Consider the following 24,061-nt stretch of genomic DNA (forward strand, 5'->3'; position numbering starts at 1 on the left):
GGGGAGAGGGCCCCCGGGCTCGCGATTGAGCGTCTCAGGCACCAGGGTTCTGGGATCACTGCCTGGGCTCCCAGACGGGGGTCCAGGGCTCCCAGGCATCTGGTTCGCCTCCTGTATCCGTAAGGAAGGGGCCGAGCATCTCTGTTGGCTTGTCTGGTCTTGGAGAGGTTGGTAACTGTCCTCCCGCCGCCTGCCTGTGGGTTCCTGCAGCAGCTTGCTCCCATGTGAGCGGACACCTGTTGCTGCTGCAAGACCAGAAGGGGTGAGCACCAGCCAGGAGCTTAGGGATGGGCATCAGGCTCCTGGGTCCCGTTCCCACTTTGTTCCTTCCCCTGACAGGGTGAGGCAAACTGCTTTCCTTTAGGCCTCCCTGAGCATAATGCAGCATGAAGGGGAGAGAACACCCAGCCGGTCTTTCCTAGCTGGTTCTGCCATCCCCCTGCCTGCTGCCTTAGCATGGCCAAGCTCACCACCTCCTGGGGCCTGGGCGTTCTTCCGGTCACACATGCACATTGGGCCAGCCCTGCCACCCAGCTGGGTAGTAGCGTGTGCCTCTCTACACCCCAAGCACACAGTGAAGCCCGCTGTCTGTCTACAGATTACACAGACAAGCCGTTGGAGAAACCCCTGAAGCTGGTCCTCAAGGTTGGAGGAAGTGAAGTGACTGAGCTCTCGGGGTCTGGACACGACTCCAGTTACTATGATGACAGGTCAGACCACGAGCGCGAGCGGCACAAAGAAAAGAAGAAGAAGAAGAAGAAGAAATCGGAGAAGGAGAAGCACCTGGATGACGAAGAAAGAAGGAAAAGAAAGGTGAAGCAGGGCTGCAGGTGGCATGTGGTGGCCCCAAGTCCCCTGGAGGGCAGGCTGCAAGTGCTGCAGGGCCTCAGGAAAGGGCTATTCTGTTTGTAACAAAACACAAATCAGGAAGGTCCTTTGCTTTGTTTCTGGCTCTTCGTGCATCTTTCTGGCCTGAGCCTTGGGGGCGGTCATTTAAGGTGGGAGTCTGAACTGAGAAGCGCCTCTGGAGGGGGGTTTCTCTCTTAGCTTCGTGTTTCCCCTCAGTTACAGGAGATGTGTTTAAAACTGCTTGCATTGCTCTCGCTGCCCTGACTCTGCCTCACAGGAAGAGAAGAAGCGGAAACGGGAAAAGGAGCATGGCGACACGGAGGGAGAGACCGATGACTTTGATCCTGGGAAGAAGGTGGAGGTGGAGCCACCCCCTGATAGGCCTGTGCGAGCATGTCGGACGCAGCCAGGTGAGGGTAGCGTTTTTAGAGGCTTTCCTGGAGCTTTACAGCTTATCTCTGTGACATAGTGGTTGGCACTGGTGTGCCCTTCAGCCTCTTGGGAGGAGCACGGGAAGGGAATGCTGTTTTCTCAGCATGAAGCGTAGCTGGGTCTGAGGTCTTACTGTCACTTTGGACTTCTAGAGTAGGGCTTGATCAGCTACTGTTCCTATGTTCCGCTTTTTTTAAACCCATGAGCTTATCACGGGTAGGAGGTAATTACTGCTTGAGTCGGTTACTGAGGCTGTCAGAAACAACAGGGGCTATGCCTGCTTCACCAAAGGAAAGGTTCTGAAATGCTAGGGAGCCTCTGACCTGTGTGCAGTCACTTCCCTCAGGCTTTCACATAGTCAGGAGGTACTAATGGGAGACAAGTTTTGTTTCAGGCATTTCTTTTCTTGAAATTTGGGTTTGACTACTTATGATTTGGGAGAGAGGAGGGGGTATTGTATTGTAATCATTGTGGGGGGTGCTGTTTCCTGGCAGTCCCCATCCCCTGTGCAGGGCATTGCCATGGTGGACTTGGGGCCGCTAGGCAAGATGGGGCGCAGAGAAGGTCCGGCATGAAACAGCATTTCACTAGATGAACGTGTCTGGGGAGTTTGCACAGTTGCTGGTCCCTGTGAGCTTAGTCTGAAGGACGGCTTGCTTGAGGTCCCACGTGCAGTGCTTCCCTCCCATGTGTCCGAAGAGCTGATGTTCGCACCTGCCCTGGTCACAGTCTCTATTGAGGACCCACTTGAGCTCTGCACTCCTGTTGTGCTTCAACCCTGGAACCAGCCATCTCCCCAGGGAGCCCTGGTTCCTTCGAGCAGCATGGCGTTCAGAAACCCAGGGCTGGGTGCTGGGTGTGCTCTCAATGGGTGGCACGAGGAAAGATCACATGGGCAGTGACAGCTGAGAGAGCAAAACCTATGTTGGCATCCGTTTGCATTCACCAGAATCCACGTTTCCACGCTACGGGCCCTGAGGCACAGTTAACAGAGGCCCCCAAGACCCCAGCGTGGTGTGTGTTTGTGCCCATTTCACAGATGAGGAGTAGGGCATGACCAGGGGTTTAGGACCGTCACGAGGATAATTGGTGAAGCTCCACCTGTGTCCAAAGCCTCTGTCCTCTTCTTTGTACCATGTCTGGAATGTGCCGGGCCCGGTAGTGCCCAGGATGGTCCCAGACTGATGAGCGGTAGTTCCTGTGTGCCAAGGGTGTGGGCGCTCTGAGGGGTTTGGGGGACTGATGCTGTGATGGAAGTCCTTTCCCACCCAGCTGTGCTTCTTGGAGGCCAGGACTGGGCCTGGTTTATCCTTGTACTCAGTTCTTGTTGGGACCTAAAACACCGTGAAACATGAAACAACTAAGTACATACTGTGGAGTTGGAGCTCTCTGGTGACTGATACCAAAATCTCTCTACTCATCTTTATTTTTTTATTTTTTGAATCGTCAGCTGAGAACGAGAGCACGCCTATTCAGCAACTGTTAGAGCACTTTCTCCGCCAGCTCCAGAGGTAAGCAGTTTCTCAGGAGCTTGAGCTGGGAAGCGTTCGGGGTGTCTTCCCTGGTGAGGTGTTCTTCCCCCACCTCCACCACGTCGAAGCAGACGCTCGCCCAGTCTGGTGGGGGGTGGGCAGGCACATGCGGCAGCAGCGCAGGGGGAGCTCCGTCTGCCGAGTCGGTGCAGGCGGGTCAGGGCCGCCGTGATGCGTGTGTCGTGGCCGAAGCCAGGATGGCAGTTTTGGGATTTTTAGTCATCAAAAATGCCTACCACAATTCTAAAGAGCATAGGGGGTTTTTTTGTTTGTTTTTAAGATATTAACTTAAAATTTGGTGAGTTGTATTACATTTTTATTGTGAGGGATTTTGTATCATTTGGAAATCCGGGTTTATGGTTTTCCCAGTTTAAATAAAGATTTTTTTTTTTTTTTTAGAAAAGATCCTCATGGATTTTTTGCTTTTCCTGTCACGGATGCAATTGCTCCTGGATACTCAATGATAATAAAACATCCCATGGATTTTGGCACAATGAAAGACAAGATCGTAGCCAATGAATACAAGTCAGTCACAGAGTTTAAGGTAAACTGGTTTCTGTTCCTGAAATCACTGCTCTGAGGCTCTGTGTTTGTGTCCAGTGAATACTATGTCCACCTTAGCTTGTTTCCAGTTGCAAGTTTCCATGGGCATTTGAGTGTTTGGGCTGAGGTCGCCCAGACGCAGCATCGGGGGAGTGGGTTGGCTTAAATGTCCTCTGTGTTTTTGTCTGGAAGCCTGATCATATGTTGCAAGCCGTAGGAAGACACTGGGTCAAGCAAGAGTGTGTCGATTCGGTCTGGCTCCAGAACGGATGTTTCTAGAAATGCAGTTTCCCTAATGTTTAGTTTTATAGTAACTGGGAATTTAATTTTTTTTTTTTGAATAATAAATTTTTACAACACCTGAGTACATAGCTGTTCAGTCTATCTGTTGGTTTGAGGTAGAAATTGCATCTCGGCATTGAACCCAGGGAGGATCAAAGTGAGTGCTTGACAGGTTTGGCAATCATGTCATTTAGGAAAGGGTATCAGGTTTCTTTCTTATTTTCTGTTAAATTTGGAAGGCTTGGCTCTTTTGCTTTGATTTGCTGGTGACATGACAGAGGGTTTGCCAAGCTGCGGAAGCAGTGCCATGAGAAAGGGTATTGCGTGGGGCGGAGCTTTCCTCCAGAGGGTTGGGCGTTGACCCAGGGGCAGATGGCTAGTGGCAGCCCGCAAGTCCTCCACCTTTCTAACTCAGGCCCTGGTGTGCTCTGTTGTCCAGTGACCAACCTGGATGTGAGCAGCGTCCCCCTTCCCCTACACCCTCAAGACTGGTACCTTGGGGCCGACGAAGGACTGGGGCTTCATGGCCTCAGGCCCAGCCCTGGGGACCTTGGCGTGGGGCCAGTGCTAGGGCTCGGAAAGGGACGGGATAGCTTGCACTGTGTTGCCTGGCTGGCTTTAGCGGTCCTTGTGCATCCTGATGGCTGACTCACCTGTGAAAGGTGTGTGCCATATGTAATTTGGTTAGGGTGACAAAATATTGAAGTTTCCCATAGTTCGCTTTTAATATAAGGTGTTCAGAAAGAGTCTCCTTGTTTTAGCGAAAGCGTTTGTTCTGATACTTAGAGTAATTACCTGTAGACAAAATTCTGAATTCTGTGGAAAACTGTCAGAGATAGCGGACACGAATGTGCCCAGGTCTCAGCTCATTCCTTGGCTTTAATTAAAAGAACCTGGCTGTCCGTTCTCGTTCCCATTTATATCCAAGATCCTCCCAAAGCAGGAGAGCTGGAGATGGAAGAGAGGGAGCCGCCATGCTCTTGTGACCTGCAAGTGTCTCAGGAGGAAGTCCAGGGCTTGGCAGGCTTCTCGGTGTGTGCAGGGAAAGACCAGTGAACAATCAGGAGCATTTTTCTGAAGGTGTAAAAACTGTCTGTTAAGCGGAAGAGCCTAACCTAGTTGTTTCTGTCTCCCACTCACTCTTAGCCTCTTCACAGGAATCCAGTTGATGCTGGCGTCGTGATTTTCAAATTGGATGGATACTTTTTTTTTTTCCCTTTCCAGGCAGATTTTAAGCTGATGTGTGATAATGCCATGACCTACAACAGACCAGACACTGTGTACTACAAGTTAGCCAAGAAGATCCTTCACGCAGGCTTTAAGATGATGAGCAAAGTAAGAAGCCCTTTCTTTGGCAGCAAGGAGCCACAGAAACGAGAGTTCTCCTCTGTGTCTTTATGCCTGAACAGAACCTCACCCCCAGTGAATGACATGCTTCCATCCATCCGTCACTGGCCGGGGTGTGGACCCCTCTGCTCTAGGATAGACATCCCAGGCCACCCTCCCCTCCAGGCACTGTCTCTGCTCCTGCTCATGACCCAGCTGTAACGTCTCCTGTAGAGTTGGAGAAAGTTCTGGATCTGTTGGTCTGAGCCTGGGCGTCTTGTCTCACTGGATGGCAGCCAGCCTGTGATTTGTTGTACGTGGCTGCCCACTGAATCCAGACGGGACATCTTGGCCGTCCAGAGCGGCTTCCCCGATCTGTCCCATGAGCTAGGTTAGGTTGCATGCGTCACGTGTCTAGGACCAGCGCCTTGTGCCTGATCAGCCTGTAGGTGAGGTGCGGCCCCTGTGCCCTCTGGCCTGCCCCGCCCCCTCGGCCGGCTTCACCTTTGGTGCTGACTCCCACAAGCCCCTCCCACGGTAGCGCAGTGGAGGTCAGCTGTTAGGACAAGTGAGGCTGTGGCCACCCCCATCCCACCCATCGTCATGGCATCCTGGCTGTGAGGCAGAGGTAAAGGCCTGCTGCTCTGTCCTTTTTGATTCTAGGAGCGGCTGTTAGCTTTGAAGCGCAGCATGTCGTTTATGCAGGACATGGATTTTTCTCAGCAGGCAGCTCTTCTGGGCAACGAAGATACAGCCGTCGAGGAGCCTGTCCCTGAGGTGGTACCTGTACAAGTAGAAACTGCCAAGAAATCCAAAAGGCCGAGTAGAGAAGTCATCAGGTAAAGGGAAGTGCGTTTGCCTGGTGTGGGGAGCGCGGGGGAGGAAGCGAGCCCGCGCTGCTGCTGCCGGCATTAGAGTAGCTCGCAGCAGGGCTGCTTGTGCAGCCTGGTACCCAGGGGCCTGGCTCTGAGCTCTAGCCTCAGGTGCTCCCAGGCAGCCAGCAGACACCCTGGCCCAGCTAGGACTTGTCCTGCAGGAGAGTCACTGTCACACTGATGGATACAAGGTGCCCAAGGTGGGTCAGCCCCTGCTGCCACACATGGGCTCTGTCCTATATGTGTTCCGGAGCCCATCTGGCCATGGCTGTCCCACAGGCGTGTCGTTTGTGAATGATTGTTGGCCTTTACTAGAGGTTCCCTCCCATGCAGGATGCATGCTGGTGGCCTGGCTTGGCTGTCCCTGACTCAGGGGTCATAACTGTGCTGTGTTGGGCAGGCAGCACACATGGGAGTGGGGGCTTCTCTCTCATCATATCTCCTGAGCCCCCACCTCCTGCAGCCATACACCCTGGACCAGAGGGAGGGCCTTCCTGTAGGCTCAGAGTCCCCAGGCAGGGTTTGCTCTCATTGCTCCTTAGAAATGGTCTGCCTATTTGCTTCTAGAACCTTCCGCAAGGAGAGGCCATCTCCCTTGGGTGCTATACCCAGCAATTCTTGACTGTTTAAAGAACTCCTTCACCTGGGGCTTGTGGCCACTTGCTGGAGGCTTGGGATGCCACTGGGGCCTCATGGCCTTGTGTTTCTAGCTCACACTTGTTGCGGGTGTTTCACCCTTCCACGGAGCTCTGCCCCTTCTACTAACGGTGCCTTGAGTGACACTGTAGGTTTATGAGCTCCTGTCAGGCTGTAAGGTTCCCATCAGGCGGCTCTTTGATTGACTGACATGTGAGAAATGGTTAGTGTCTGTTTGGGTTATCCTTACTCTTAGTGGACGTGTCTTGTGTTGCTGTGGTGACAGCTAAAAGGAAAGAGTTAAGGTATACTTCGTGCTACCAGCCCCTGGTGACCTCGAGTGTTAGGGACTGGCCCCAGGGGAGGTGGGAGCAGTGTGTGCCCCGGCCTTCCGGTGACTCGTGCGCTGTTCCTGCTTCGTAGCTGCATGTTTGAGCCAGAAGGAAATGCTTGCAGCCTGACTGACAGCACAGCGGAGGAACACGTGCTGGCCTTGGTGGAGCACGCAGCCGACGAGGCTCGGGACAGGATCAACCGGCTCCTCCCAGGGGGCAAGGTAGCGTCAGCAGGGCTGGGCGGGGATGTGCCCAGTTGATACATAGGTCACCGCAGAGTCGTGTTGGCTCCTGTCAGCGCAGAGTCGTGTTGGCTCCTGTCAGCGCTTCCTCTCCCAGGTGGGAGGGGCCTCCAGGGGCACCTCGAAGGCAAGACCCTTGCAGAAGCGGTGTGTGGCGTGGACACCTGTGGACAGGCTCGCCCTTTGGTGGGGATATCGATCGGCATTGATGGAGGCTGGGCCTGCCAGGCTTCTGTGCTGTAGCTGGAACCTTCTCCGGGTGTGCTCACATCTCCGTACACCTCTGCAATGCCCCAGGTGTTCCATGGGACCCAGGTGTGGCCCGTGGGAGCTGCCCCAGCAGCTGCTGGTCCTCAGAAAGAGGCCCCACCCTCCTTTGAGCACCATCGCTGCTGTAAGAATAGAGCAGCATGTCCAGTAGAAATAGTGAGGGTCCTGCATACAGTTTTAGTTCTGGTAGTCAGGGTAACAAGGACAGGTGAAATTAATTCGGGTACCTTTTACTTGACCTGGTACATCCAGTCTTATGTCAACATGTACTCTGTATAAAAAAACGTTAGAACTTCATATCGTTTTTTCCATTTGAAGGTCTTAAGATGCACACTCAGTGGTATGTAAAGAATTTTGAATGATGACGTTTTAGGTATGCTGGGTTACGTAAGCTACATTGAGGTCAATGTCTTTGTACTTGCTTTAAACCTTACTGGTGGCAAGGTTGAAGTTCCCTGTATAGCTCTGGTTGTGCTGCTGGACCCGCTGGTCTGCATGCCTGTAGTGCTCTAGCCCTGGGTTCTCCAGGGAGCCCTGGGCACTGGGTGGGGCCCTTCGTGGGTGGGGCTCGGAAAGACCCAGTGCTGACCTGTGTGAACGAGTCCGAACCATGTATCCACACCCAAACCCCCATTGCTCCCGGCACTGTGTCCATCTCGCTCTTCTCCCTTTCGGTTAGAATTCCATAGCAAGAATCCTGACTGCAGTTACTTGGTCAGTGGCAATGGATCGCCTGTCCCTGCCTCCCCTCCCCTCCCCTCCCCACCCTGCACTCAGGCTCCAGCATACAGGACCGAAGGCCACCCTCTTCCTGTTCCCCACACTGACATGCGGGCGCCCCTCTTCCTGAACCTTCCCAGCGGCCTTCAGAGGAGGAGTGGTTTTGCTCAGTGGTTAGTCCTTAAGTGGAAGTAAGTCCCTAGTGGTTTGTCGGTGGAGCCTTTTAGGCGGTCCGCTGACGTGGCACTTGGCGACCAGGGTCTTGTTCTGGCTCGTCTGGTTCAGGTTCTGACGTCCTGTAAGATGGTTTTCTCTGGGTAAAGCCTCCTGTATCAGAAGGTCACAAGGGTCACAAGGAGCTTGAGTCCTTCCAGAGCACACGGGTCTGATATTAAATTCGGGAAGGTATGAGAGGGGCCTCTGTAGCCTTTTCTGCGGGAAAGGCAAGAACTTCGTGGCCTTCTGGGATTCATCTCAGTTAGGTCATACTTGAAGGCCTTTATTTTGTTGGCGTTCCAGTGGAAACCCCAGCCGTAGGATGCTGGTTGGGGGGGGGATGGGCACTCAGGTGTGCTTTCTTGCAGATGGGGTACCTGAAGAAGAACGGGGACGGCAGCCTGCTCTACAGCGTGGTCAACACGGCCGAGCCAGACGCCGACGGTGAGTGGCCCCTTGCAGGGCTGGGCTTCTCCAGGCCCACACACTGCTCTGTTAGTCTCTGCACTACCAAGGATTTTAAAACTTGATGACCTGTTTGAGATCAGCCTTTTCCCTGCAGAGCATGGCCCCAGCGGTAACGCGTGGAGAAGAGTCCCCATCTGGTTTCATGCTCCTGTATAGGCCCCCTTGACACTACCCGGGTGTGACAGATGGACAGAGGCAGTTGTCCCATGGGGGCCGAGGTCCTGCTCAGACCCCTTCTGCCCCGTGGGTCCCTAGCACAGGCAGCAGGTCTAGAACTGCACTCCCTTAGAGCTGTGGTTCTAGAAATGCTTGTAAATCCTCACGGAGGATTTACTGATACTCAATGAGGGCTCCCCGTGAGAAAGCGGAGTGCTCAAGGCTCCCACTTGCAAAGCTCAAAAGAGGCCCAGACGTGCACTTCAGAAGAAAGGCCCTGTTTGGTAATCGTATCAAGGAAGATCTTGATAGAGACACAGATGCTGATCTGTTCGCCTGTGCAGTCCTTTCTGGGGGTTCTCAGAAGCATTTATATGCTCATCCATCTCTTTGAGAAGTGCCCTGAAGGCTTGTCCTTTGAAGAAAAGCAGAGCTCATTGCGCTCATAATACATCCACTCACACAAGGAAAGTGAAATGTTCCTCATTGTTCTCGCCGCATGGGTGTGGGGCCGCTCCCGCCGCCTGGGGCACCTGGCAGTATTCTTGATGTGGCCCTAGATAGGCAGGTTTGCTTAGTGTTCTCCGACTTCCGACTTCCGTGGCTGAAATGAGTGGCAACATCTTTGTAAGAGAACAGATGAGCTGATAACTCCTAGTTTAGGGGGAGAAAGGGAAGGTTTGAGAATTGTAGTGGCTTCTGTAAGTTTGATTTTAGTTGGTCTTTTAGAGAGCCCCCGTGTCCTCCCCCACGTGCCCACATGAGGCCCTGTGGGGGCTGGGAGCTCCCCGAGCTGCCTGCTCACAGCCTGGTCCCCTTGCAGAAGAAGAGACCCACCCCGTGGACCTGAGCTCGCTCTCCAGCAAGCTGCTCCCTGGCTTCACCACGCTGGGCTTCAAAGACGAGAGGAGGGGCAAAGGTGAGTGAGGTGGGTAGGTAGGGGCAGGGGGTCACAGCAGAGATGTGGACCCCGAGTCTTCCCCCAAGATCTTCCGGGCTCACCTGTTTTCAGCACGGTATCCACACGCTGGCTCTGAACCAGCAGTGAACCTCGGATCATTTGAAGTGAGGGCAATAAACATCAGTGGGCAAGCTCTTGCTGTCTGTTCTTACCAGCAGGTGGGTCTGAGCTCCATGCTGACCCTGGGTGGGGTGCATGAAGGTGTCTAGGGAATGATGGTGGGCAGGGGTGAGCACAGTGGGGGAGGGAGGGAGGCAGGGGACTGGCGTGTTGGCTGTGCCTGTGCTTGTGTCTGAGAGACGTGTTTGGCCGGCTTGCTGGTTTTGGGTATGTCAGGGCGAGCAGCAGTTTTGTTCCCCGGGGACCTCTAGCAGTGTCTGGGGACTTTCTCTGGCCACACTGTGGAACTGCTGGTATCGAGCAGGGAGAGGCCTGGAGTGTCCCCCCGCCACCATTCATCTCGAGCCCTGACCTCACGTGGAGGTGCTAGCGATGCCTCCTTCTGGGCAGGGACCCTCTGAGTCCCTTGACTTCCCCTCAGCAGGAGCCTGCCTCTGCTCGCAGGCTCGGTCCGCAGCGCTGCCTGGGGGGGACAGGAGCCTGGTGCTCAGGCCCCTGCGGAGCGCACGCTAGGTGACACGAGGGTACCGAGGCAGTTCTGCTCGGGAGGCCCAGAAAGCTGGAACTGCTTCGGGGTGCTCAGGTGCGGCAGCGGCACACAAGCAAGCGTGTGGCTGACGCTGGGGGTTGGTGGGGGGCACAGCCTGCAGGACGCCGGAGCGCGTTTTGTGCCGGGTGGCACTGGCATGTGTGTCTGATGTCCTTGTGCTCTCCCTCTTGTGCTCTTAGTGACGTTTCTCTCCAGTGCCACCACTGCACTTTCAATGCACAACAATTCGGTGTTGGGCGACTTGAAATCGGACGAGACGGAGCTGCTCTACTCCGCCTACGGAGATGAGACGGGTGTGCAGTGCGCGCTGAGGTAAGCAGGGTTGGTGTAGCCACGCGCAGAAACGCGGACGGTTTCTTGCTGGCTCTGCGGCGGGAGCCGTTTCCCTAGTGCGTGGTGGGCGGCCTGTCTGTGCGCGTGTGGGGGAGATGGCCGATGGCGGCGGGCCTGCAAAGCAGACATCTCCAAGTCACCTTCCGTAAACCACTGGTGTGCTGCAGGTCGGTCTCGTTGCAGTAACTGTGCTGGTCCTGTAAGCAGGTGATGATCCGGGGTGTCGTTCAGAAAAGAACGTGTGTATGCATGACCTGTGGTGCGCATGTTGAGTTTGTTCAGTGATTTTATTGAGATGTGGCTTCACGGCTGTACTGGTCTGCTCGGGCCACCGAAACAAAGCAGCGCAGGCCGGTGGCTTAACAGATGGGCATGTATCGTCTGGTGATCGTGGAGGCTGTTAGTCTGAGATCCAGGCGCAGGCAGCACTGTTTCTCCTGAAGCCTCTGCTTGGCGTGTAGACCATGGTCTCCCTGTGTCCTCACGTGGGCATCCTTCTATGTGAGACTTCTCCTGATAGTGCTTCCTTAAAAACACCAATCCGAATGGATCATGGCCCCCCTTACAGACTTCATTCTGACTTAATCACCTCTTAAGGCCCCGTCTCCAAAAGCGGTCCGCACTCTGAGGCCCTCGGGTCCGAGCTTCAGCGTAGGGGTTACGGGACACAGTCGAGTCCCTAGCAGTGGTTAAGATGTGCTTTTAAAATCATGCTGTGGTTTTTAGAACTGTTCTTGGTTTTTTTTTTTAAAGATTTTATTTATTTCCCTAGCAGTGGTTAAGATGTGCTTTTAAAATCATGCTGTGGTTTTTAGAACTGTTCTTGGTTTTTTTTTTTTAAAGATTTTATTTATTTGACAGAGAGACAGCCAGCGAGAGAGGGAACACAGGCAGGCGGAGTGGGAGAGGAAGAAGCAGGCTCCTAGCAGAGGAGCCTGATGTGGGGCTCGATCCCATAACACCGGGATCACGCCCTGGGCCGAAGGCAGACGCTTAACGGCTGCCCCACCCAGGCGCCCCAGAACTGTTCTTGTGTGTATTTTTTTTACTTTGTGTGCCAAGTAGAAGTGGGTCACTCTTACAGAATTTTAGTAATTTTCCAGGAGGAAAGTAAAATTTTGCTAACCTCTGAGAAATGGATTTTTTCCATATTAGACCTTTGTTTAATTCTAAACAGAATTCGGGGTATATTTTAAAAATGAACACTAAGAAATCAGTTATCATTATTACCGTTAGTACCTAACCAGGTTTTTGTGAGACCAAAGAAGTAGGAGTGGAAAACCAAGGGGGAGGTTTGTTGTGGGCGAGGACAGTGTCACCAGTGGAGACACGCTCCGTTACCGCTTTGCCCTGTCACAGCCCTTCAGGGACAGTGAGGACCGTGTCACCAGTGGAGACACATTCCATTACTGCACTGCCCTGTCACAGCCCTTCAGGGACAGCGAGGACAGTGTCACCAGTGGAGACACGCTCCGTTACCGCACTGCCCTGTCACAGCCCTTCAGGGACAGCGAGGACCGTGTCACCAGTGGAGACACGCTCCGTTACCACTCTGCCCTGTCACAGCCCTTCAGGGACAGCGAGGACCGTGTCACCAGTGGTGATGCACTCCGTTACCGCACTGCTCTGTCACAGCCCTTCCAGGGACAGTGAGGACCGTGTCACCAGTGGTGATGCACTCCGTTACCGCACTGCTCTGTCACAGCCCTTCAGGGACAGCGAGGACAGTGTCACCAGTGGTGACGCGCTCCTTTACCGCACTGCCCTGTCACCCGTGGTGACACACTCCTTTACCGCGCTGCCCTATCACAGCCCTTCAGGGACAGCAGCCACCTTCAGCTCGGGTGGCACGGTGTTCCAGACAGTGGTGGCCTTGTCCAGCACCTGCTCCTGAAACACGTACACACTCTGGGTGCCGCACCTCGGAAATCCCAGTGGCGTGGGTAGCACGCGGAGGCGGGCAGACAGTGCTGGCATCACCACGTCACCTCCCCACATGCTCTGTTCCGAGGCACTTCCACACCACGCCAGGAGTGTTCCGGCTCTCCCTTCACACCTCAGTTTGGTGGTTTCTCCTGAGATGCGCCTGGTGGGACTTGTGCGTTGTCATGGTTTCACTTCCACGCCGGCAGCCCTCCTCACTCTGTGGAAGGTCTGACATCTGGGAAGCCCTTCTGAGCCTTTGCCCGGGCTTTAATGCTAGGACTTGGGCTTTTGTTCTCTGCCTCTTTTTAAAATATTTTGGTTTTATTTATTTTTTATTTTTTAGCATTCACATGATCCAAAAATCAAAATGACACTCTAGTGTGTATGTGGAGAGACTTGCTCCCATACCTGTTCCTTCCTCTCCCCATTGCAGAGCATCTCTCCTCAGTCTACTTAACGTGTTTAAATCCAAAAAAAAAAAAAAAAAAAAAAAAAAGATAAAATTATGCTTCTCGTACAGAAGTTAGTGTAGGATATCTGGTTGACCTTTGAGCAGCGTGGCTTTCAATTGTGCGAGTCCACTTTATGCAGCTTTTTTCTTTTCGTTAAATGTAGCACAGTGCTGTAAGCACTTCTCTCTAATCATTTTCCCGGGGACGTGTTTTCCTTTAGCTTGCTTTATCGTGAGGATATGATGCGTAATGCGTACGACGTACGAGATCTGTATCACTCAGTGTTTTGTGTCATCAGAAGGGCCTCCGGTCAACAGTAGACTATTAGTAGTTAAGTTTTGGGGGAATCAGAAGTTAATATGTAGATTTTCAGCTGCGGGGTTCAGCACCCCTAATCCTGTGTTGTTCAAGGGTCAACTGAACACATACAGACTGTTACTCACTTCCCTTTTTTTAAAAATAATGTTTTTAACCTTTCTGGGCCGTGGACCACTTTGGAGAGCTGATGAAGACTCCTGACCCCCTCCTCAAAACTATGTCTAGGAGGTTTGCCACTCTCAGTAAGACCCTCTCTTGTGGGGGAACATCTGAGGAGGTGGGCTGACAGGGTGGGCTCCTGGGATCAGGACCACCAGTGCTGGTGAAAGAATCTGGAAGACTAGAGGATGCAGTGCCTGTTTGATCATGTTCTTCCACCGCCCTTCCAGCCTGCAGGAGTTTGTGAAGGATGCTGGGAGCTACAGCAAGAAAATGGTGGACGACCTCCTGGACCAGATCACTGGTGGGGACCACTCACGAATGCTCTTCCAGCTGAGGCAGGTGGGTGCGCCGTGCTGCCGCCCTTGCTGGGCACACACGTGCCCTTGGCTCCTGCCATTGGTGCCGCTGCTGTAGGAAGAGCCCATCCAGACTGACATGGTTCTTGCCAGCTGTTCTTCCCTAGTTCATTTTTTATTTTCATGTTTTTACTGTAAGTAGCTAATTTTCTTTCAGAGGAACTTACAAACAAAAAAAGTTGTCTCTATTGACCATAGTCACCATTTCTTGGCACTCTTTATAACTTCCTGTATACCCGAATTTCACCTGCGGTCATTTTCCTTCGTCTTCAAGAACCTCCTTTGATACTTTTTCTGGTAGAGACTTGCTGTCAGTGAATTTGCTCAGCTCTTTTTTTTTTTGGTCTGAAAAACATTCCTATTTTACTTTTATTGTTGAAATTCATCTTTCCTAGGTCTGGAATTACAGGTGGTTGTTTTCCTGTCTACTTTAAAAGACGCCTGACTACATTGTTTCCGAAGTGTCTGTTGTCCTTTTCATCTGTATTTTCCACTTGTCACATGTCTCCTGGTCATGTGCAGGATTGGCCAGCTCGGGCCCCTGAGCTCCGAGTGTTCTTTTAGCTCTCCTAAAGGCCGTAAGCAAAGGAAAGAGGAGTGTGCTGCAGACCTGCGTGCCCACAGAGCCTGGAGCGGGTGCTCTTTACTGAACGCTGCTCTAGGTGCTTTCAAATGTGAACCCTTGTGACTGGTTCCCAGGGCTCCTTGTGTTCTTGTTTTCTCCGCATAGTATTTGTGGAGCCTCTCGGACCTGTCAGTTTATAGTTTTCCTCAAATTTGGAAGATTTTCATCCGTTATTTCTTCAAATACCATTTCTGCCTACACCCCACCTTCATCATTTTTCTACCTGCATGCTGTCAATGCTCTGTTCCGTTTTAGTCTTTTTCCGCTCGTTTGCGTTTGGTTTCTGTGGCCGTAGCTTCAGCTGAGTGATGTGGTTTAGTGCCCCGTCTGCATCAGGTGCTGTGTTCATCTACACTGCTGTTTCATTCTTTCTTGCATCTGCCCTTCTTTCATGTTATCTTCATGCTTTCCTATAAATCTTGGGACCTATTTCTAGTATTTATTATGGCTGCTTTTACAGTCCTTCTGTCATCTATCTGTCTCTAATTCTTTCATCTCTGTCACTTCTGGATTTGCCTGTTGGCAGATTTTCCTCTGCTTATAGGCCACAATTTGCTTTTTTTTTTTTTTGCTTTATTGGATTCTAGGTGTCACATTGTTGAACCTCTGCTGTCTAGACTGTGCTGATACGGCAGCCAGCAGCCACAAGTGGCTGGTGGAAATTTTACTGTGGCTTATCTGAATTTAGATATGATGAAAATGTGAGCTGCAAACCAGAATTTTAGAGACTAGCACAAAAAATGAAATGTAAAAATATTTCATTGGTTTATTTGGATTATACATTGAAATAAAAAATGTTTTCAGTATGTTAGATTAAGTAAAATATGTTACTATTACTTGCGCATTAACATTAATTTTTGTTGGCTATTAGAAAATTAAAATTTGGTATATGCTGATGTTAGGTTACTGTGGGGCAAGGCTGGTCTGGATTTTACTGTGTTCCTTTAAGGAACATTGATGTTCATTTTGGCAGAGTCTTTGTGAGTCACCTGATTTCTTGGGGTTTGTTTTTAGACTTTGTTAGGGCGAGTCCAGGTGGCCTTTATGTTGGGCGAGTTTGGCCCGGATACTAAGGAATGGCCCTTCTGGGGTCTCCTCTAGTGGTCAAGTTTCAGTGAGGACTTTGCTCTGGCTGGGTGGAGTTCAGATGTGTCTCACCATGTGTGCCTGGCCCTGCAGTGTCCCATCTGTGTGTGCACAGGTTAGTGTCAGCTGGGTTTGTCCCTCCCAGATTTGTGGAGCTCCTGCGAGGAGCTGTGTTCTCCCCTCCAGACTTTGCCCCGCCAGCCAGTGAACTCTCGCTTTTCAGCTTGGTGTGGCCACAGTGCTGCAGGTGCTGTTTTCTGTACTGTGGTCTGAAAGTTTACTCCGGGGCTGCACCTGGGCACAGAGTCTGAAGCTGTGTCTTTATGCTGTGTGGTGGTTAGAGCAGGACGTTAAAATAGTGGCGATATGTGTTTTTCTACTTAAGTTTATAAAAATTGCAGTGCAGGTGAATTTCCAAAATGTATCACAAACAGAAGAGCGCAGATGCAGAAATTTGGAAGCTGATTATTGTTTTTAGGTAGATGCACACAGCTAGGGTATTTTGAAGGTGACGCTCCTGCCAGATTCTAGGACGGTTAGGTTTAGGCTTGTGATTGCCACACGTGGTCACATGTGGCTGTGGATCCCCTACAGAATGTAGTCACGTGGTAGTGGCCCCGGGTGACTTTGGGCCCTGCTCAGGCCGTGGTCGCACAGTAGGGGTGAAGTGTGAGCCTCTTGTAGGCATTGTGCAGCATGAGGAGAAGGGTACATGGCCCCATAGTCCAGGCCACCTGAGGGCTTTGGTGCCTCTTCATCTAACAGGGTAAAACGCCAGGCCTGGTATTTTTCCCGTGTTGCCCCTGAGACGCAGGGTCCAACGCCGGACTTTGTGTTTTAAGTGTCCAGCGCTGCAGGAACAGGTTGGGTGCTCCCTCACTTCTTCATCTCCATCCCGTCCAGGATATTCCCAGGACACTCAGCCCACTGGGCATCTGGGCTGGGGCTATGCAAATTGGGCCTTCCGTGGGTCAAGTTGGCCATCTCGCTCCATCTCTGCCAGCACCATGGAAGCAGGCAAGGCCCAAATTCGATTCACAATATGGTGTGAACATCATGAGGACAGCCCCGGCAATAGCGAATAAGCTGTTTTTTAATTGAGACGTGTGTACGTGATGTGAATGAATTGTTCCATATAAAACTGTTGTGGAAAAACCGGCTTCTCACCTGTTTTGATTTGCAGAGGAGAAATGTTCCAGTGAAGCCACCAGACGAAGTGAAGGTGAGTTATACAGACTAGTGAGTAAAAACCGAATTATTAGTATTCCTGTGGGGAATGATCGTGTTCAGCCTCTGAAATGGGATGGCTGAGATGAGGGGTGTGTGTTGTTTTATTGAGAAGCTGATTAAGTGGTAGTCTCCTCCGCCCTGATTTTTAATGACTCGGGAAAGGGATGGAAAACCCCAGCACTTCTCGTCCAGCCCACGTGCAGCAGCGGCAGAGCAGTGGCTATGCTGGGGGCTCTGTCTTCAGAGGTGTCTGGGAGGGCTGGGCCTGCTGGGGCCTGTAGAGCAAGGAGCAAGCTTAGTTTCTGGTGCGGTGGGTTCTTCCGGCCCTCCTAGCAGGAACTGTGTGCTGTCAGCCAGGTGCGTGTGCACTGCACACTTGTGAGCGAAGCCAGCTTGACAGATCTCAGGGCATCCCCAGCACCCAAAGCAGACCGCATTTGAGGAAACTTCATCATGGTCTGGCCTCAGTTTCCCCGTTTTTCCTGTCCCTTGGGGGTAACTTGGAGCATGCATGTTGACAACAAGCTTTGAACACAGGCCCTGTGTTGGAGCAGAGGCACCAGGCCTCTGGGCAGGCTGTGGGGGCCTGGGTCACAGGTGTTACCTGGCCTCAGTGGATGGAGGGCCCGCTCAGAGGAGGCGTGTCAGGTGCCCATCAGGTGGGGCTCATTCAGTGACCGAATGGAGAGGGTGGCATGGGTGTCTCCCCTGAGGAGGGGGTGTGTTCCTTGGTGTGGCCAGGTTTGGGATGCAGGCAGAGCTCTGCTCAGGGTCTCTGGGTTATGCAGGTGTGCCGTGGCAGGGAGCACAAGTCACACGTGGGGTCTGTGCTGTGGGCTGTCTTGAGCTGGGAGCCCGGCACTCAGCTCCCTCTGTCCTACCACCAGCGCCTCCACGCAGACATCCCGGGGGCAGCCCAGGGAGCTTTCAGAAGGGGCCTCCTGTCACCTAGGCTGTCCCTTGTTCCGGGAGCAACACACCCCACTTCCCCACCCTCCTCCTTAAGCCTGCGGTGGCAGCCTGCTGTTGTGCGTCTTTCCTGTTGGCAGGCGGTGTGTGGCCTGGCGTTGGCATATGAGGAGGCGCCTGCCTCTGCCTCCTCTCACTTCCTTCCATTGGTGCTTGCACCCCTCACGGCATCTGTGGCGGTGTGCTGCCATCACCACTTGGGGCTCCCAGACATCTTTGCAAATACAGCATTCATGTTTTTCTTTAGACTTAAATTTTTAACACACTCAGAGGCACAAAGTGTAATGATAATGTGTTTTTTGATGCTACCTTGGAGTATAGATCTCCATACTTAACAAGTATGCAAAACTGGCTGATGGGAAGGTGGGCACCAGAGTAGTTTCCAGGACACTGCAGGGGAGCCACAGGGCACTCTAGCCTCTGGGATGCTTCTTTTTCAAATTGTTTTTACAAGTTCCAAGTTGTCTCATGTTTTAGGGTCATCAGGTAAACCTATAATAACCATGAAAGCCATAGCTGTGGGATGATCGTCCCAGCCATGTAAGGAACGAGGGCCTTGTGCTGGGCCCTGGGCAGGATAACAAACAGCGCCAAGCCTCAGTCTGTGGTTGCAGAGCAGGATGCTAAGGGTGGAGTGGTTGTAGGACTATGTCAGCACTCACCCCTGGTGTCTGGCTACCACCATACTCTACATGTGAGTTCGGCCTGGTATTGTTGGTAACCCAAAGTCATCACTGTAACACTTTCTCTTGAGAGAAGTTATTTAACAGCATACAGAAGTGGCTCTTATGAAAGTCAGGTGAAAGAAGCAAATTCTCAGGTCTCCCGGACAAGACAGCCCAACAGAAGGGGGTTCACACCAGATGAGACAGCCCAGTGGGAGAGGGCTCACACCCAGAGAAAACAGTCTGACAGGAGAGGCTCACACCCAGGGAAGGCAGTGCGACAGGAGAGGGCTCACAGGCTTGGTGCCCCCTTGCTCAGTAGCAAGAACTTCAGCTTCCCCCTTTTCCAGGTCCCTGGGAGTCATTGGGTGGAGGTGGATGCCTGTCCCTGCTGTCCAGTCTTCAAGCTCCAGGGAGAGCAGAGGATGCAGTGGGGGCACGTGAAATGCGTCTGCGCAGGCCAGGCCCGCAGATTGTCTGCACCTGCTGAGCTTCTTGTTTTTTTAACTATTTGGTGAAGAAACTGCCCTTCCAGGGCGTGTGTCAGGGAGTGCACTGTTACTGGACAGTAACTTTCCATCAGTGACTTAGGATCCAGCACCAAGGTGAGAGTGTGACTTGGCAGAATTTGAGGGCCTTGGGGTCTTAGGTAGTATATCTCCCTTAAAATGCCAGAGATGATCCCTCTATGTTCATTTTAAAAAGAGCCATACTTTAGCTGTTACTTCCTAGTATCTTTGAGCAACAAACAGGCATAGAAGGTTTGTGTGTGGTGGGGAGTATGTCTCAGACAGCACAGCATTGTTTCTGTAATGACGCAGAGCAGGGAATTGATACAGGAGAGGGTCAGGAGGGCTTGGGGCAGCCACAGAAGGAAAGAGAACATGCTGGCTTGGAGTCTGCCACGCTGTTAAGTGTGGTCCCTGAGAAGTAGCCGTGAGCCTTTCAGATCCTGTGTGTCTGCCTGTTGCAGGGACCTGTCCCGCATTCCCTCAGCACCTGCTCATCCCTGAGAGTCAGCAGTGGCACCCACTCCTGAGCTGACTCCCCGTGCTCGTGGGTTGCAGTGTGGACTGGACGTAGTGTGGTCTTGCCTGCTCCCCGGGACGGACGTGGCAGAGCAGGCCTGTCCCACCTGTGGGTGCAGGGTGCTGATGGGCCAGTCGCTCCGTGAGTTCAGTAGCTGGTGTTAACTGCCCTCTCAGTGACATCTTTTTCTGCTTGGTCTCTACCTGTCTCCTGCAGGCTGGGGACTCGCTGGGCGATGGAAGCTCCATCCTGGACTTCATGTCAATGAAGTCCTACTCTGATGCCTCTCTGGACATCTCCATGCTCGGCTCTCTGGGTAGGTTGTGCTGGGCATGCTCACATCGTCAGGCTCCGCTGGAAGAAGTGGGCCCTTTGCTCTTGTTCCTGGTGCTGCATTAGTCTGCTGGGCAGTTCCCAGGGGCCCGGGGCTGGTGCATTGAGGCCAGTCCTTGCTTCCAGGAGTCTGGCCGCCGTCCTTGGGACCCCCTCCCAGATGGCCCCAAAGCAGTGTTGCCCCATTTCCTTTCTGGTGTCAGGCTGCATGTAAAGGATAGCCAGGGTCCCTCAGCGTGGTTGTTCAGGAATGGGCTGCCTGCCTCCGCCTGCTGTTAGTGCATTTGTGTGTGCGTGCATCCACGTGGCCTCCACCACGCAAGATGTGTTCTGTGCCCTGCATGGCACTTGGGCTTTCAGAGTCTCCTTGGCCACCCTGATGACCAGGGGTTCTCGTGGTGCTCCTTCTCCTCGCCTTTACTTTGGACACACCTGAGCTTAACTGCGGGGTTTCTTACCTGAGAGTAATCTCCCCCCCCCCCCCCCCCAGCCATTGTCTGTGGCAGTGTCTGGAGATGTCTTTGGCTGTCACACTTGGGGTGTAGTGCTTCTGGCATTGCGGGGTGGAGGCCAGATATACTGCTAACATTCTGAAGCACGGGAGCAGCCCCCCAAGAACAACCCAGCCCCGGGGTTCACCACTGTCGAAGTTGACAAACGCTGCCTACGTCAGAAGTGGCTTTCTCAGGCCTGCAGAGAGCATGAGGCCAGGGCTTGCTTTGTCACCCAGCCCAGTAGCTCTGCCTTTGGTTGGAGTGTTTTTAGACTGTTTGTATTCAGTGCAGTAACCCTATCCAGCTCGGGTCTAATGTCTTGCCACTGGTTATTTTCCCAGTCGTTTGGGGGTCCTCACGTCTACTGCCAGGTTTGATGGTTCCCTAGGGAGTGCACGGTCGCTGATGTGATGCCCGTCTTGTTCATGCCCTTCCTTCCGTGTTTGGTGGGGCCGTTTCTCTGCCCTCCGCCTGCCTGGTAGAGGTTCATCACAGGCCAGACCGCAGCTGTGCCGTCGGGTGCTGTGTTGGGTCGCATGCCTTGGAGCTGTCCTGGGTCTTGTCTGACAGGCCATCAGTGACTTGTAGCCATCGGACCCTGTCCATGTTTTGCTTTGAGATGTTCTTGGGGTGGCTCCAAGCCACATTTAGTTTAGGGGGGACGTAGTCCCACCATTGGGCCACACCCTTCTGCAGACTTGGGCCACGGGTTATGGCAGACGTGTGTGAACTCCCTGGCAGGGTTCTGTCCTCCCATGCACACACAGGTCCTTCTCGGCCCAGACCTGGGAGCTTTCCAGGCAGCCCGTCTTCACCAGCTCTCAGCCTGCCCACTGCCCGGGGCACCCACCCCCTGGCTCTGGCCTGTGCCCTGTCCTGGTGTCTGCAAGCCTCCGTAGCACACACCGTCCCGCTTCCTGCTTGCTTACACTNCGTGGTGGGGGGGGGGGGGGGGGGGGGGGGGGCAACAACTCTGTGTGTGAAATGACTCAGATTTGACGTGGCACCTGGATTCTTGCCCACTCAGGCGGTCTTGCCCTGCCCTCCAGGCTTACTTGGGCTCCCCCAGCTTTGCACATGTCGCCTCTCATCCTGAGTGTGCATAGGAGTGAGGGAGAGATGGTGCCGGCATGCAGCGCTGGCCCAGGCAGTTGGATGCCTGACGCCCACTCGCCCTGTTTGCACAGGAAAAGTGAAGAAGGAGCTGGATGCTGACGACAGCCACCTGAACTTGGACGAGACAGCGAAGCTCCTGCAGGATCTGCACGAGGCACAGGCGGAGCGTGGAGGCTCCCGGCCATCCTCCAACCTCAGCTCCCTCTCCAACACCTCCCCCTCTGACAGGGACCAGCACCACCTGGGTAAGATGGCCCCAGTGCCCAGCATCTGTCTTACTGTGCTGGTGCTGGGCGGCATCTGGGAAAAGGGCAGGAGGGCTGGCGATCCTGGCACGTCAGAGCTAGTGTGGGCTACGTGTTCAGCCTCCAGGACTCTGTGGGCCCTGCTCCCTCTCCAGGACGCCTCCGACCCCCTGGGTTCCGAAATAACCTCTCCCTCCTCAGGCGGCTGCACGGGGGTTAAGTGTTTAAGTGAAATTTACTCAGCGTTAGGCATTGTGGGTCTTGGCCATAAGATGTTGGCCATCCCCATGTCAGGAGGAGCCCCAGGTGGCCACATCCCAAGGCTCTTGGATGGGGCAGAACGAGGCCCCAGATGCTGATAGGTGTGTTCAATTCAACTCTGGGGATGTTTGTTTCTTCCTGCTATTGGCATTTTTAGTCCTAAAACAGGGTGTTGAGAAATGCTTTGTTCTTCCAAGACCCTAATTTGGGGAGAGCAGGTGACCTTCCTTGGCCTGGAGCCTTCTGTCTGTAATGAGTGACAGGGTGGATAGGTGCATGGACCTCAACAAGACTTTGGCAGTCCCAGGAAGGGAACCAGATGTTGCTCCCTGGCTTCTTGAATTTGCTCAGTGAGCTTCCCATGCTGCTGTTATAATTTTTCAATCAAGCACGGACTGCAGAATGCTCCGGACTTTGGGTGGTTAGGAGGCACTTATCAGCTATAGATGTTTGAGTCACAGCTCAGGGAGATGAGGGGGTGGCCCGGACCCTGGGAGAACGAGGCTCTGTGGCTGACTGCAGTCACAAGGACACGTTTCCACCCGGGTCTGAAGCACAGCGTGTGTGCAAACACGTCGTGTGAATGCCCCATCTTTCCCACACTTGCAGGAAGTCCTTCTCGCCTCAGTGTCGGGGAGCAGCCAGAGGTGACCCATGACCCATATGAATTCCTTCAGTCTCCAGAACCCGCATCTTCTACGAAGAGCTAGCCTTGTAGATAGTCTTCCATTATTTTTAAGTTCTTTTTTATTTGCATGTACAGAGTTTTTGTCTTAAGACAAAGACTTTCATTTTGTCCCCTTCGGCATGCGGAAAGCAGCCCCGGGGAGGTGGTGAGTTGTCTCTGATATCATGTTGGCTGTGCACAGATCCAGTGTTTCTCTGCATGGTCTGTGAATCCTGAATAGTGGAGATCACACAGAAAGGTGTGTGGCCAGATGGGGTGGAGCCTGTGTGTGTCTGAGCTTTGAGCTGTCTGTAAAGCCCATCCGTGCAGCAGGCCTGGACACACCGTTCTGCCCAGCACCCTTCCTGAGAGCTGCCCTGGGAAGCGGACATGCCCATGTCAGGGTTCCTGCGTGTTCTCTGTCCTGCCTGCCCCCCACACTCCTGCGTCTCTGTGGGAGGTCATGGGGGGCTGCACCCTCCTGGCCCGGGACAGGCTCCGTGCTCCTCGTTCCTGTGCTGGGCAAAGCCTGCCTTCTGCTGGAAGACCACACTGCCTCCTGGCCATGGCCACGTGCTGTGTCCGTAGACCTTTTTATTCTGGATGTGTTTACTGGATGCCTGTTTACATTTGCGGAACAGAGATCTCAATAAACTACACAGAGTGATTGTGTATAATTATTGGTAGCGCCATAAGTATCCGCTTCTGATGACTTTTTAGTCGAAAGCATCCGTTTGTGATGCTCACCGTCTCCCCTCTCCTCTGCGTCTGGCCCAGGTCTCCCCCTGCAACGACGTCCGCGTTTACCCACTCGGCACCACCTCTGCTTGTATTCCTTTTTTGAAAACAGAGCTGGGGGCTCTGTTGTGTCCTGGGGCGGAGGCAGTCCTGGGAGGGAGCGCGACATGCCCCAGCCCACGAGCGCCACTGCGTGTCGGGTGAGCAGGGCCCCTCGTGGACAATAGTAAAAGGGAGCAAAACATTGCATAAGCAAGGCGTCAGGAAGCAGCTGTGGCAGAGTGCCAGCAAAGGAGCGAGCCCCCTGAGAGGACAAAGCCCACGGTCAGGCTGCAGGGCTGACCCTCTGCTCGTCTCAGTGCCATGCTGCTCTGCAGGCCTGCCCCCAGCGCCCCAGCTGCCAGGTGGTCAGGAGTGGGGGAGCTGTATTTCCCACCTTGGCATGGGGGTACACTCTGCCTTCCTCCCCCCCCCAGGGCTCCGAAGGTGAGGTTCTGGGAAGGGTGTGGCCCTGAGGTCTGGTGCTAGAGTTGCCTTGCGAGC

General features: G+C 53.3%; 1 protein-coding gene across 1 annotated transcript in view; it reads left to right on the forward strand.

Moving 5' to 3' along the window:
• The window catches only part of BRD9 (bromodomain containing 9), a 23,630-nt gene extending 173 nt beyond the window's left edge, over positions 1-23,457 (forward strand). The window contains exons 2-16 of the mRNA XM_034655678.1: positions 599-813; positions 1,127-1,259; positions 2,732-2,792; positions 3,213-3,357; positions 4,863-4,973; positions 5,628-5,803; positions 6,899-7,031; positions 8,627-8,702; positions 9,706-9,801; positions 10,693-10,825; positions 13,932-14,043; positions 16,955-16,993; positions 19,881-19,980; positions 21,679-21,852; positions 22,723-23,457. Of these exons, the coding sequence (XP_034511569.1) occupies positions 599-813; positions 1,127-1,259; positions 2,732-2,792; positions 3,213-3,357; positions 4,863-4,973; positions 5,628-5,803; positions 6,899-7,031; positions 8,627-8,702; positions 9,706-9,801; positions 10,693-10,825; positions 13,932-14,043; positions 16,955-16,993; positions 19,881-19,980; positions 21,679-21,852; positions 22,723-22,823 (1,805 nt within the window). The 3' untranslated portion in view covers positions 22,824-23,457. The remainder of the gene's footprint in view (positions 1-598; positions 814-1,126; positions 1,260-2,731; positions 2,793-3,212; positions 3,358-4,862; positions 4,974-5,627; positions 5,804-6,898; positions 7,032-8,626; positions 8,703-9,705; positions 9,802-10,692; positions 10,826-13,931; positions 14,044-16,954; positions 16,994-19,880; positions 19,981-21,678; positions 21,853-22,722) is intronic.
• The last annotated feature ends 604 nt before the right edge of the window (positions 23,458-24,061 follow it).

Source organism: Ailuropoda melanoleuca, chromosome 3 (assembly GCF_002007445.2).
Source record: "Ailuropoda melanoleuca isolate Jingjing chromosome 3, ASM200744v2, whole genome shotgun sequence".
NCBI classification, from domain to species: domain Eukaryota; kingdom Metazoa; phylum Chordata; class Mammalia; order Carnivora; family Ursidae; genus Ailuropoda; species Ailuropoda melanoleuca.